The 13,746-nt window shown below is 37.9% G+C and overlaps 1 protein-coding gene across 3 annotated transcripts in view; it reads right to left on the bottom strand.

Annotated features, from left to right (window-relative positions):
* Positions 1 to 13,746, bottom strand: part of Cdh20 (cadherin 20) — a 245,525-nt gene that overhangs the window by 6,486 nt on the left and 225,293 nt on the right. For 2 of the 3 annotated variants that reach the window (XM_031379558.1, XM_031379563.1), the window contains one exon: positions 8,940 to 9,191. The exons of the other annotated variant lie outside the window; for it this stretch is intronic. In XM_031379558.1, coding sequence (XP_031235418.1) covers positions 8,940 to 9,191 — 252 coding nt within the window. The remainder of the gene's footprint in view (positions 1 to 8,939; positions 9,192 to 13,746) is intronic. 3 annotated transcript variants of the gene reach the window in all.

Raw genomic sequence — 13,746 nt, 5'->3', positions numbered from 1 at the left:
TTACACCAGACTTCTCACCAGAGACTATGAAAGCTATAAGATCCTGGGCAGATGTCATACAGACCCTATAAGAACACAAATTCCAGCTCAGCAAATACTATACTATACCCAGCAAAATTCTCAATTACCATAGATGGAGAAAACAAAGTATTCCATGACAAAACAAAATTTACACAATATCTTTTCACAAATCCAGTCCTTCAAAGAATAATAGATGGAAAACATCAACACAAGGAACAAAACTATACCCTAGAAGAAGCAAAAAAGTAATCTTTCAGCAAATCCACACAAACCTAATTCCACCTCTTACAACAAAAACAACAGGAAGTAACAATTACTTTTTCTTAATATCTTATTAATATCAAACTTAACATTACCAACATATCCTAATAGGTTGAAATCCAAAAATATAAGGAATTAGAAAATTGTTGATGGTTATCCAATGGTCTCTCTAATTTGGTAATTGGAGAAATAGGTCCAATATTGTGCAGTCCATATACACTTTCTGCTTGTTTGTCCGTGACAGTGTCTTGGTGTATACAACATACCAAGATCTTGAAATCAGGCTTCTCCTATCTCAGCCTCTCTATTAGTAGGATTGTTTATTTCATGTTTTTACAGTATTCTATGGTTTTCAGAACAGCTTACATATTTCAAAAGTATTTATATACCCAAAAGAAGTGTAGACAGTTAAATTGGGAAGGGGCTTGTAAGAGAACAACAAAGAGTGAGACTGAATGCTTTGCTTGACACTTATAACTCTTGTATTAAGTTTGAAGAACAGGAATTTATAAGTTATTCTTTCTCTGAGATGAATACATTTGCAAATTATCACAGCCAATGAACCAGATTCTTACCCTCACCTAATGTCTGTGCCACCCTCCAAGCAGAACCATTGTTCATTGAAACAGTTGGTGAATGACTTTATGGATAGAGCATCTTAATACACACATCATTTTTTAAATGAATGTAACCTGTTCTCAGTGGACTGAGAATAAAGTCACTCATTCAAGTCAAATAGCTTTGGCCATAGCAGGAAGTCTATATTCAAAAATCATGCGTACAATTCATCCCTTGGCACAGCAGAACGGTCAACTATCAGCTTAGCTACAATGAAGGTAAAATCCTTTGGTGATGTGAGGGTCATTGAAGTATAGCCTTATTACAATGAAAACCAATGTCTAAAAATTGTTCTTATTTTGGGTTTGTACAACAATAAGAGCCAAGATTTTAAAGTCTACTAAATACAAAACAAACAAACAAACAAAAACACTTTATATATTTATATTCATTTAAGAAAATACTAGTAGTAATATATTATTTTAAAATATACAGTTAATATGTTTGGAGTTATTTAAAATTTATATTGAGAAAAACATGTATTTTCAGTATTGCTGTAGATAAGCATCTACGTAAGACTGTTAAATTGATTGCTGTTTTATATCAAGCAACTTTTATAATACTCATTTTTATTGTTATAATATTTTATAAATTTTAAAGAATATGACAAAAAAGATATTGTATGTATTGAAGGGGTCTCTTTGGGTTGAAATGGGGTGCAAAAGGAAAACAAGAATGTGATTTAATTCTATTTACTTAAAATTTGTTTTTAAATGTTAACAAATTCAGATAAATTGAAATCATGTAACTTTTCTCATTATAATGCAATAAAACTTAAAAAAATATCTTTCCTTCCTCTAGCTACTACTGTCAGCTAGATAAACTGAATAGAACTTAGTCAAGAAGTATCTAAGCTCATACTGTAAAGTGGTTAATTAATATTGAACAGAAGTATTTTATTAATAACAGACAATAAATAATATACAAAAAAAGGAAAATGTAGGAATTTGAACAGAAGTTGCTGAGGTGGGCCTCACTAATAGAATATAAGAGATTGAAGAGATACTCAGAGGCATTGAAAACAAGATGGAAGAAATAGATGACTCAGTCAAAGAAAATATTAAATCTTGAAAAATAAGCTAGCACAAAACATCCTGGAAAGCTGGAACAATATGAACTGAGCAAATCTAAGAATAATAGAAACAGAGGAAGAAGAAGAAACACAGGAAATGGGTCAGAAAAACAAAATCATAAAATCATAACATTAAAAAAAAATCACAGAAAAAAATTTCCCTAACCCAAATAAAGAGATGCCTATTAAGTTAAAAGAAGGATATAGAACATCAAATAAATTGGATCAGAAAATAAATTCCTTGGGCTGGAGAGATGGTTCAGCAGTTAAGAGCATGGACTGCTCTTCTATAGGTCCTGAGTTCAATTCCCAGCACCCACATGGTGGATCACAACCATCTGTAAATGGGATCTGATACCCTCTTAGGGTGTGTCTGAAAACAGCAACAGTGTACTCACATACATAAAATAATAAATAAATCTTTTTTAAAAAGTTTAAAAAATGAAAATAAATTCCTCTGAGCATATACTAATCTAAATATTTAATGTATAGAACAAAGAACAAATATTAAAAGCTGAAAGGAAGAAAGGCAGACCTATTAGAATAACACTCAACTTCTCAATGAGATTATAAAAACCAGAAGGACTTAGACAGATTATCTAAAAGAGATAACAGATGCCAGCCCAGACTACTATATCCAGAAAATTCTCCTTCACAACAGATGGAGAAAATTCTATGGTAAAACCACCTTTAAACATTGTCTATTTACAAATCTAGCCATACAGAAAGTACTAAGAGGAAAACTTCAACACAAGAAGGTTACCACAAGGAATAAATTATCCCAGGCCAGCAAATAAAAGAGGGAAATACACGCACACACACACCAACCACAACAACAAAATGACAGGAACCAAAAAAATATTGCTCATCAATATCTTTCAACATCAGTGGTCTCAATCCCCCAATAAGCACACACAAACTATAAGATAGAAGATTTGAAAGCAGGATTTCTTTCTTTCTTTCTTTCTTTCTTTCTTTCTTTCTTTCTTTCTTTCTTTCTTTCTTTCTTTCCTTCTCTCTCTCTCTCTCTCTCTCTCTCTCTCTCTCTCTCTCTCTCTCTCTCTTTCTCTCTCTCTCTCTTTCCTTCTTTTTTTGCAGCTAAGAAAACATATCTTAACATCAAAGATTGATATTACCTCAGTGTAAATGGATGGAAAAAGATAATACAAGCAAACAGACTTTAAGATACCCGCTGTGTGGCCATTTTAGTATCTGACAAAATAGGGTTCAGACCAAAACTAATTAGAAGAGGTAGAGAAGGACACTGTATGCTTGTCAAAGGAGAAATCTGCCAAGAGGACATTGCAGTTTTTACTATCTATGCACCTAACATGTTTGCTGGAGCTAACATGTCATAAGCCAAAATGCCCTAACAACTTTACAGAAAAGTTCACCCAAACACAAAAGAATATAGCTTCTTCTGAGCAGTTCAAGGAACTTCTCCATACTCTGACACAAAGCAACCCTGAACATGTAATGTCTGTAATGAAACAGCATCCTGCACTCCCATGACCACCATAGACTAAAGGTGGGCAGCAACAACAACAGAAACAGCAGAAAGCTCCCAAACTCATGGGAACTGAACAACTCACTACTAAAAAAATATTAAGCAAAACCCAAATCAAAAATAAATTAAAACTATCTAAAACTGAATGAAACGAATACACAATGTCCTCAAACTTATGGGACACATTGAAAGGAGTTCTAAGAGGCACGTTCATAGCACTAAGGGCCTATATAAACAAACAAAATGAAAATGGGAGAGACCTTATACTAGTGATTTAATAACACACATGAAAGTTCTAGAACTAGAAGATAAAATTATACCCAAAAGAAGTAGAGGGCAAGAAGTAATAAAACTTAGAACTGAAATCAATAAAAAAAGAAAAAAAATATTACAGAGAATCAATGAAACAGACAAGTTTTTTTGGTTTTTTTTTTGTTTGTTTGTTTGTTTTAGAAAATAAGACAGACAAATCCTTATCTAAATTTACTAAAGGGTATGGAAAAGAGCTAAATTAATAAAATTAGAGATGAAATGAGAGACATAAAACAGACACTGAAAACAATCCAGAGAACTCAGTGATGGACCTCAAAAACCTATACTTCAACAAATTAGAAAATTTAAAAGAGACATAATTTTCTTGATATGTACCACTTATCAAAGTTACACCAAGATCTGATAAGCAGTTTAAACAGACCTATTACCGTTAGTGAAATAAAAATAGTATCTAAAACCTCCAAACTAATAAAAGCCCAAAGCCGGATGGTTTTAATGTAGAATTCTACAAGACTTTCAAAAAGGAGGTAAGATCAATACTCCTGAAGTTATTGCACAAAATGGACATAGAAAAAGCGTTACCTAATTAGTTTTACAAGGCCATAGTTAACCCTGACCTCAAACTACATAAAGACCAAAGAATTACAGGTCAATTTCCCTTATGAACATAAATGCAAAAATTCTCAGTAAAATAGTTGCAAAATGAGTCCAAACACATATCAAAAAGATTATCCACCATGATTGAGTTGGCTTTCAGGGATGGTTCAGCATACACATAAAACAATGTTATCCACCATGCAGACAAAACTGAAAGACAAAAACTATGTGATCATCTCATTAGGTGTAAAAAAGGCTTCTGACACAAATCAACACCCCTCCATGATAAAAAGTCCTGGAGTGATTAGAGATACAAGAGACATGCTTGATAATAAAGGTGTTTTGCAGCTATCCCATAGCCCACATAAAAATAAATGGAAAGAAACTCAAAGCAATACACTCAAATCAGGGACAAGACAAAATTGTCCTGCTTCTACATATCTACTCAATATAGCCTTAACTTGAGCAATAAGACAACTGAAAGATATTAAAAGTATACAAATTAGAATGGAAGAAGTCACAGTATCTTTATTTGCAAATGATATGAATATATGTATACACACACACAAACACACACGCCTAAGAATTCCACCATGAAACTCCTACAGCTGAGAAGCACTTTCAGCAATGTAGCTGGATATAAAATTAATTCACAAAAATGAGTAGCCTTTCTATACATAGATGACAAATGGACTGAGAAAGAAACTACACCCTTCACAGAAGACTTAAGTAATATAAAATATCTTCTGGGTAACTGTAACCAAACAAGTGAAAGACTTGTCTGATAAATATAGTAAGTCACTGAAGAAAGAATCTGAAGAAGACAGCAGAAGTTGGAAAGATCTCCTATGCACATGGATAGATAGAATTAATAGTGTATAAACAGCCATCTGACCAAAAGCAATTTATAGATTCAGTGCAATCACCATCAAAATTCCAGCATAATTCTTCACAGACCTTGGTGCCTACGCAGAGCCTTCGCCCTTATGTGCTAAATGTCATTTGTGTAGGAGGTGCTCTGCATGCTACCAAAGAAGAAAAGTAAACACCAACTCTTCGTTCTACAATTTACGTCCTTCCTGCTAGATATGTTAGTCCAATGCTGGCACAAAACTTGTGGAAAGAATCCTCCAATGTGTTATTTAACCTAAGACCTACTCCATGAGGTGGAGCCCAAAGCTAACACGACTTCAGTGACTAAGAACCTGATACTAGATAGGTAGCCCAGTGACCTGGGGTAAAACCAAATGCTACTGTTGTACTAAAAGAACATAGCAATCAAATATATCCTAAAGACCCTCTGCTCTCCTCATAGATCAATGCCTTGCTCCGCCACCATTAGTGAGCTGCCTCCTGCAGCAGACGGGATCCAGGACAGAGACCCACAGCCAGGCAATATGCAGAGAGTGAGAGACCTTGGAACACTTAGTCCTAGATAGGATCTAGCAAATTCCTCTTCGCAGAACTGGAGGAACTTGGAAGAAGATTAGGCAGGAAGTGTAGGAGCTGGAGGGGATTGAGGACATCAAGAAAACAAGTCCCTCTAAATCAACACCACCAAAGTTCATATGCACTCACAGAGACAGAGGCAGCACGCACGCATGCACACATGGGGCCTGCATGGGAGAAGTGGGAACATGCCTCCATCTCTAACCCAGAAGCCATCTGCAATTGTTAAGCAATTACAAATGATAATTTTATTTTCTGCAAGGGAGTCTCCCTGGGGAAATAATCTATTCCCATGAATAGGCCACATACCCAGCAGTACACAGCCAACAGAAAACGAACTTAACAGCATCTATGAATGTTCTTTGTCTTACAAGGTCATGTCAAGGCTTTTTCCTTTTATTTTTTTAAATATTCTCTTTTTAATTTTATTTTTCTATTTTGTCTGTCTGTCTATTTGTCTGACATTACCCTACAGATCATTTGAGTTTAAATTATGGCTTCCATTTTGTGTTTTTATGGATATTCTGGGTGTGGGAATAAACACGTCTTTGTGTATATATCTGTTTTTTTTTGTTTTTTTTTGTTTTTTTGTCCTCCGTTTGCTTGGCTTCTGTTCCCCTTGTTTGTTTTATTGTATTCCAATGTTTTTTGTTTTTATCTTATCATATTTTATTATCTCCCAAAGCTTATTTTCTACTGTAAGACAGAAAAGAGTGGATCTGGGTGGGAGGGGAGCTGGGGAGGAAATGAGAGGAGTAGATGAGAGAGAAAACACAGTCGAAATATATTATGTGCGAAAAATCTACTTTTAATGAAATACCCCACCCAACCCATCAAAGTCCCTGCGTGTGTGCTGGAGAGAACACTGATGGGTGTGTAGGATTATGCAGTATGTAGAAGTAGTCAACTCTTGAAAAAATGAAAGATTGATACATGTCTTATTTTTTACATAAAATGTTATAAATAATGAGTGTTAAATTATGCTTTAAAATCAGGTTTTGGGATTTTAGGTTCAGGTGAAGAATGTCCAGGTTTTGAGGGAAAAGCATCAATACTGGAAGGCTTGTTCTGAATATTCTGTAGGCACTGTGTACAGGCCCACAAGGTTTTCTAGGACCTGGGTGCATGACCCTCCAACCCTCAGTAAATATTGCCCAAATGAACATGTTTAATTATCCACCTTTGTATATGTGTACAAGTCAACCTCAGCATAAATGTTAGAGTTGTGTGAAATGTGTAATCAGGATTGTGCTCTCTTAGAAGTAAGTAGGCAAGTTTAAAACTCCTGGGATTTTATGACACTTATATTTACCTTAGCTTCTGGAGACTTCTTATTCTGTGAGGTTTAAAAAAACGGGTGTTGTTTTATAAACTAAGTTATCTCTTGCACAGCTCTCTGAGCTATCTCTTTAAATCAGTCTTTGTTTAATGATGGCTCTTTGTGTACCAGGATGAACTTACAGCATTTTTCAAAGATAGAAGTAAGGATAGCCATCCTAGAAATTTCTCCCCAAAGCAGAGCAGATAACGGAAAAAACAGCTTTTCTTGTTCTGCACTCAAGGTCTCCTATTGCCACCTAATGGACACTTTAGGAATTGTAGGTGGATTAAATAAAATCCAAATAAGGTACAGGTAATGATCAGGAGTCTGGAAGGTTATTCCTTAATTGTAATGTAAGACAGAACACCCAAAATACAATGAAAGCTTAATCATATTTTAAAATGCATTTTGAGAAGTCTATTACAATGGCCTATTTAGAAAGTCAGTGCAATGCTGATATTTTCAACAGTGAATTTCTTTATCTGGTGTGGAGCTCAGTCACTTGGTGTTTAGGTTAACTAGAGATAAAGGGTGTAAATGGATTATACTTTAAATTCCTAGTGCTTTATATTTTTCCCTGTAGAAAGTTACTGAAATTTCATTTTCTCTTTTATTATTTATTTAATTTTTGGGATGCGGACTCATTCTGTAGCCAAGGATTCCTAGACTGGTCTAGAACTTGTTCTGTAGGCCAGGATGGCTTCAAGCTTGTAGTACTCCTCCTGCCTTATCCTGTTAATGCTGGAATTGCAGCGTATCAACACAGAAGCTGTGGGGTCTCACTTATATTGAATAATAACAGTGTCTTTTACATTTGCTTTTCTCTAAGGAAGAGGAGCGCAATGGTTTAACTCAGTAGCAGAGTGAAGGTGAGACACACATGTAGATGGTTTCTGGGACTCCAGAGATGACTTAGGAGTTTGCTTTTGAGTGTCTAGTTAGGAATCACTGCACTGAAGCCTGTGGGCACCAGAGAGTTGGGAGCTGAAAGAAGAGGGAAGGCTGTTGTCACACCCCACTTTGTTCCTCAGCAGATACAAAGAAGTTCTGTTTATTCACTGCTGCTTGTTAGATGCCCACAGTGCTGAAGAGGCCTCGGTGCCACAGCGTATTCTCTCAGGAATCCCTGAGGTTCGCGCTGCCGCTTCTTTCAGGTCTCAGCTTTCAGAGTTCTACTTTTCTGTGAGGGCCTTGCTGACCACTCGATTTGCCACATTGCTGTGGTACCTCTCCTCAGTCCTCCTTGTCAGGATACACATCCTGTATCTCTTTCCTTTCAGTAACACTTAGCTATCTGTAGCATGTGGGCATGAGGATCCAGTACAGTGCCACTGAGGAAGGGTGACTGACCAGTGTATGGCCTGACTGCATGCTGGTCCTGGCTCTGCCTCTGATATCTGGCTTTGGGCCTGTTGCTGAACCTCTGTGATTTAGCTGTTACTTACCTGAAATGGATTTGAAGAAGTGATTATCATATCCTCTTCCATATAGCTTTGGTTCTATCATGTCAATGTGAACTTGTATCATCTGAAATAAACTATGAAGGCCAGAGTATCTGTCTTCTAATCACAGTGCCTAGTATGGTGTTCAGGTCTACCACTGATACTTGATAAACTTACATGTTTTAATCTTGCCAAAGAGGCCTTGAGGGAAGAGACTGTTTTCAACTTCTGCACTTTTCTCCAAGTTTCACTCTACCACCTTTTGAAGTAAGCTCGGGAGAAGAAGACCAGCTCTGAGTAGCTAAGATAGGGGGTTAACTGCTCATGTCTCAAAGCATGTGGACTCTCCAATCCCCCCAAAAGGAGCCATCAACTCACCTAAGAGGACAAAGATGCAGGCCAGGATGGCGATGAGAGCACCCCGACTCAAACTAACTGGGAGCATGTAGGCCTCTGGGCTGCAGGACATGACATGGCCATCGTCATTGCAGCTGCACACTTGAATGGTAAGTGTGCCGGTGCTGCTGAGGACTGGCTGGCCGCCGTCTGCTATGAGGATGGGCAGGTAGAAGACGCTCTGCTCCTGCTGTCGGAAGCCGGACCTCCTGGTCAGAATCCGAGCAGTATTATCTGAAGGAGTCAGGCATTTAGGAATTAAAAAAAAAGAGAAAAAGAGAAATTCTTGGATTGAAGGAAGTAGGGAGGCAGGGGCAGGGCAGGACAGGAGAAGGAGAGAAGTTAGACAGTGTGCACTTGGGTTTGAAAAATCAAGATTTTCATTTGCCTTCAGGCAAAACCCTGAGGTCTAGGAGAGAAGCTCTTTTGTGAGAGGCTGTCTTACCCTTTGTGACATAAAGTGCCCAGGGCGAACTGACAGCCTTCAGATCTAACAAATGTTCCCTGGGAAAACTTGACAGAAATGAACAGTCATGGATGATCTGTGGTCTGTGTTTGCTCCTGCTCAGCAGCTTGCCAAGGCCTGTGTTGTTTTCTGCCTCCAGCAAAGGAAAGCCAATGAGCCCACGTGGCTGGTCAAGATTGCTTAGTTTTGTTATTTGGGCTGGAATTCCTGTCTTTTGATATCTTCTTGTATGCCTCTCACTTGGCTTCACCAAGTTCCTGAAGAACCGGCTCATTTCCAGAACTTATGTGAATCCTTGCTTATATGACATAGCTTGTAACTTCTCCTGGCCTGTGAGCTGAGTTTAGACAGTTAATACGAATTTGGTGAAGTCTATTCTTTCAATTTTTAAATTTTATTTTATGCACATGGTGTTTTGCCTACATGCATATTTGTATACCACTTGTACGCTGCCATGCCCTCTCCAATGAAGTCTTGTGACAAGCCCAAAAGCTTGGCCACAAACCAGAGGCGAAAAAGCTTCAAAGGAAGTCAGTCTCTTGGAGTTCATTCATGGCATCTCCTAACTCAGACGTAGCCCAGATATGTCCTTGGGAACTCGCATGCTAGGTGTCCACTAAGATATGATTTACTACAGCTAAACAAAATTCGACATTGCTCTCTGACCTTTACCAAAGTTCCAACATCTTAGCCAAACCCTGGTTTGGCATTTCATAAAGAATGTTACCTATCCAGACTAATTGCCTCCGGCATTGTTAGGGAGATAGTGAAGTGGGTAGGGCATTGAAGCTTACAGAATGGGAGTTGTTTATCCCAGGGCAAGGTCAAATAGAATCCTCATTCTCAGTCATATATGGCAGCTGAGCCACTCCTAGGAATTAGTAAGAAAGGGACTGCTAGCCCAGAAGATTAGCATAATGGGCGTTTTACTAAGGATTCTTGGGACCTTGGGGGGGGGGGGAGAGAAAGAGAGAGAGAGAACAGCAGAGCATTCCAGCGAGCTTCATAGGGTCTGCAGCACTCCCATCCCCCCAGGCCAAGAGTGCTCGGGCCTGGGGTGAGGGAGGGTGCAGCGCCTGACCAGAAGAGGTGGCTGCTTTAGACCCAGTGTGTTTTAGATGGCCTCAATGTACCTCGAGCGCAGAGCTGCCAGATTTTTCTTTTCTCTTTTATAATGACTGTAAAAGTCTGATGCCATTTTTGAGAAATACATTCAGATCCTACACTTTCTTGTGTTGTGTCTATCATTATTTCTCCCCTGATGCCTTGCTAACCTGACCAGGATCCTGTTCCTCTGCGGGTTGAGGGAGGCTCAGACTGGCCGGTCCACTGCAGTGTGCCTGGTACTTGAAGAGGCCAGAAGAGTTACAGATGACTGTGAACTGTCATCTGGGTACTTGGAAGGGAACCTTTCCCCTGGAGCAGCAGCAGCAGCAGCAGCAGCAGCAGCAGCAGCAGCAGCAGCAGCAGCAGCAGCAGCAGCAGCAGCAGCAGCAGCAGCAGCAGCAGCAGCACTCTTAACTGCTGAGTCATCTTTTCAGTCTTGGTAATGATTATTATTTTTCTTTCAATTTATAAAGTGAACATTTTAATTAAGAGATAATCATATATCTTTATGAGGTATAGGGTGATGTTTCAGTATATTTTTTTCAGTATATAATGATCAACTCAGGGAATGTAGGCAAACCCTTTTGTATGTGAGGTATTTATTTATGTGTATGTTTGTGCACATGTACACATGTATGTTCACATGTGTATAGAGCCTATAGGTTGATGTAGAGTGTTTTCCTTGCTCTGCTCTTCATTTCTTTCTTATTTATTTATTTATTTATTTATTTATTTATTTATTTTTGAGACAGTGTCTTTCACTGAACCTGGACATCTTACCTCCAGTTTGGATAGATTAGCCAGAGAGCTTTGGAAACCTGTCTGTTTCCCTAAACTCGGAGCTAAACTTAGAGACATGTATGGCCACTCTGGCGTTTACAAGTGTGGTAGGCATCTGAACTCAGGGCCTCACGCTTGTGCAGTAAGCATGTACTTGACTAAATGATATCTCCAGTCTCTCCACTACCTTAAATACTTCTCATTTCTCTATAATGAGAACGTTAGAAAATCATCTCCTGTAGCTATTTGAACTTCACATTATAGCAGACTAAATACTTCTGTGTAGCAGAACATAATCCTTTGGCTAAATGGTTAGATGTGTTCCTCCAAGCTCTTTGTAAGGGAGGGTGTAGTACTGTTGATATTTGTCAAATACTATATGGTTTTAGATTTAACAACTTTTAAATTTTTGTTTTTAAGTGACCTGGGATGGCTTTGAGTTATAAAGCAGATTTTTTCCCAACACTGTGATCATTTTAGCAGACAATTTGAGAGATGTGGTGGGACACATAAGAAGGTACTCAAAAGCCGAAGCCAAGCTGGATATGGTGGCACATGCCTGTAATCTTGAAGCTGAGACAGGGGGCTGAGGCCAGAAGGACTACAGGAAGTTCTAGGTCAACCAGGGCTACATAGTGAGATCCTTCTAGGAAAACACAAATAAAATAAAACATCCAAGCTGACAAGAAGCTAATGCCATTAACAGAAGAGATTTCTGGGCATGTTTCACATGAACTAGAATTTCACAAAATTTCTAAAAGCTTAAAGCAAACATGGCTAGTGATCGTCAATATTTCTCTGGTTCTCCTTCCCTTCTTGAATAACGGACTATACTTTCCTACTCTTTTTAAGTTAGGTATGACAAAATAATTTGCCTTAAGTGGTGAAGAATAAGCAGGAAGGAGCTGGAGTCTGGTTCTCTTTGTTCTCTTGCTTTGAAACCATAACTGTGGCAGAGCTGAATGAGGCAGATAACTTGTAGGTGCTACTCTAATACATTGTCCCTTAATTTATGCTTACTTGACTCCTGGCTTTTTTTTTTTTTTTTTTTCAGTTTTAAATCCTACTAGGTAGGTGGGTTTTTGTTTGTTTGTTTGTTTGAACTCAAGTACCAGCTTTTGCAATTTGTACATGTTGTGTTTTATTTAATTTTCATTATAATCTGTTGTGTATTGAATGATTCCATATCTTTACAGTGAGAGAATTAAAGCCTACGTTAATTACAATTTCTTTATAGTCACTAATCAGTAGCAAAGCTGGCATTTGAATTCCAGTTTCTCAGACTTTAGCTAAAGCATGGACTCCTTTCATGATCATGATGCTATACAACTGTGTATTTAGTTTCATAGCATTAGTGATGAGTTAGCTGGTTTTTACATCTGTTTTATCCAAGCTAGACTCATTTTGGAAGAGAAACTTTAATTGAGAAAATGCTCCCACCAGATTGGCCTGCGGTGCAATTTTCTTGGTTGATAATTGATATGGTCAGGGTCAGTTGACTGTGGGCTGTGGGTTCTGGGTGCTACAAGAAAGCATGCTCATCAACTCATGGAGAGTGAGCTAATAAGTAGTGTTCCACTATGGCCTGTGGAACAGTTCCTGTCTTTAGGGTCAGGCCTTGAGTTCCTAGCTGATTTCCTTCAGTGAGGGAAGGACCTGAGAGTTGTAGATGAAATAACTTTGCTTACCAAGTTCTTTTTGGTTATGGTGTTTTATCACAGCAGTTGATATCCTAAGACAGTGGTCTATACTTGTTCAGATAGTTATAATTATTTCCTGCTTTGACATGGGTTTACTTTCATTTTATTTTCTTCTCAGTGTAAAATGATAGCAAGCAATTATTAGTATGAGGACTTATCTACTTACCACACAGCCCATGCTCTGCTCCCCCACGTAACAGTTAACTATTAATTATCCTTTGTAATTTTATTTTTAAAATCAATTTCTCTAAATAAAACTTGTATTTATTTTTTGTCTTGCTTTAACTTAGCCTAGATCATTTTTAAGAAAAACTGATATAGAGCTGAACAGCAGCAGTAGCAACAACAAGAAAACACAACCAAAACCCCACCCATAATTTTATATTATATGGCAGGGACTGGCATATGTTAGCTGTTTGGAATGTTTTCATTAAAAGTGATAATTATAGCTTTAACAACTTTTTTGTAAAGAAATTTTTTTTTTCTAAGGTGACAGTTCTGGTGCATGTGTGTATGTGTATGCGTTCGTATGTGTGTTTGCCAAATAAAGAAAAGATGAAAAAATGGTTTTGAAACTTTATTCTATACATATAATCCACTTCATGTTTTGAGACTGAAAAAGAAAAGCTGGGCATGCTGGAACATGGTGTGCCTTTGTAATCCCAGCACTTGGGAGACAGAGGCAGCAGGACCTCTGAGGCCACCAGGGTCTGTATAGTAAGTTCCAATCTGATGA

Source organism: Mastomys coucha, unplaced genomic scaffold (assembly GCF_008632895.1).
Source record: "Mastomys coucha isolate ucsf_1 unplaced genomic scaffold, UCSF_Mcou_1 pScaffold1, whole genome shotgun sequence".
Classification (NCBI taxonomy): domain Eukaryota; kingdom Metazoa; phylum Chordata; class Mammalia; order Rodentia; family Muridae; genus Mastomys; species Mastomys coucha.
The sequence above is the reverse complement of the archived record's forward strand: the minus strand, read 5'-3'. Positions and strand labels throughout refer to the sequence as shown.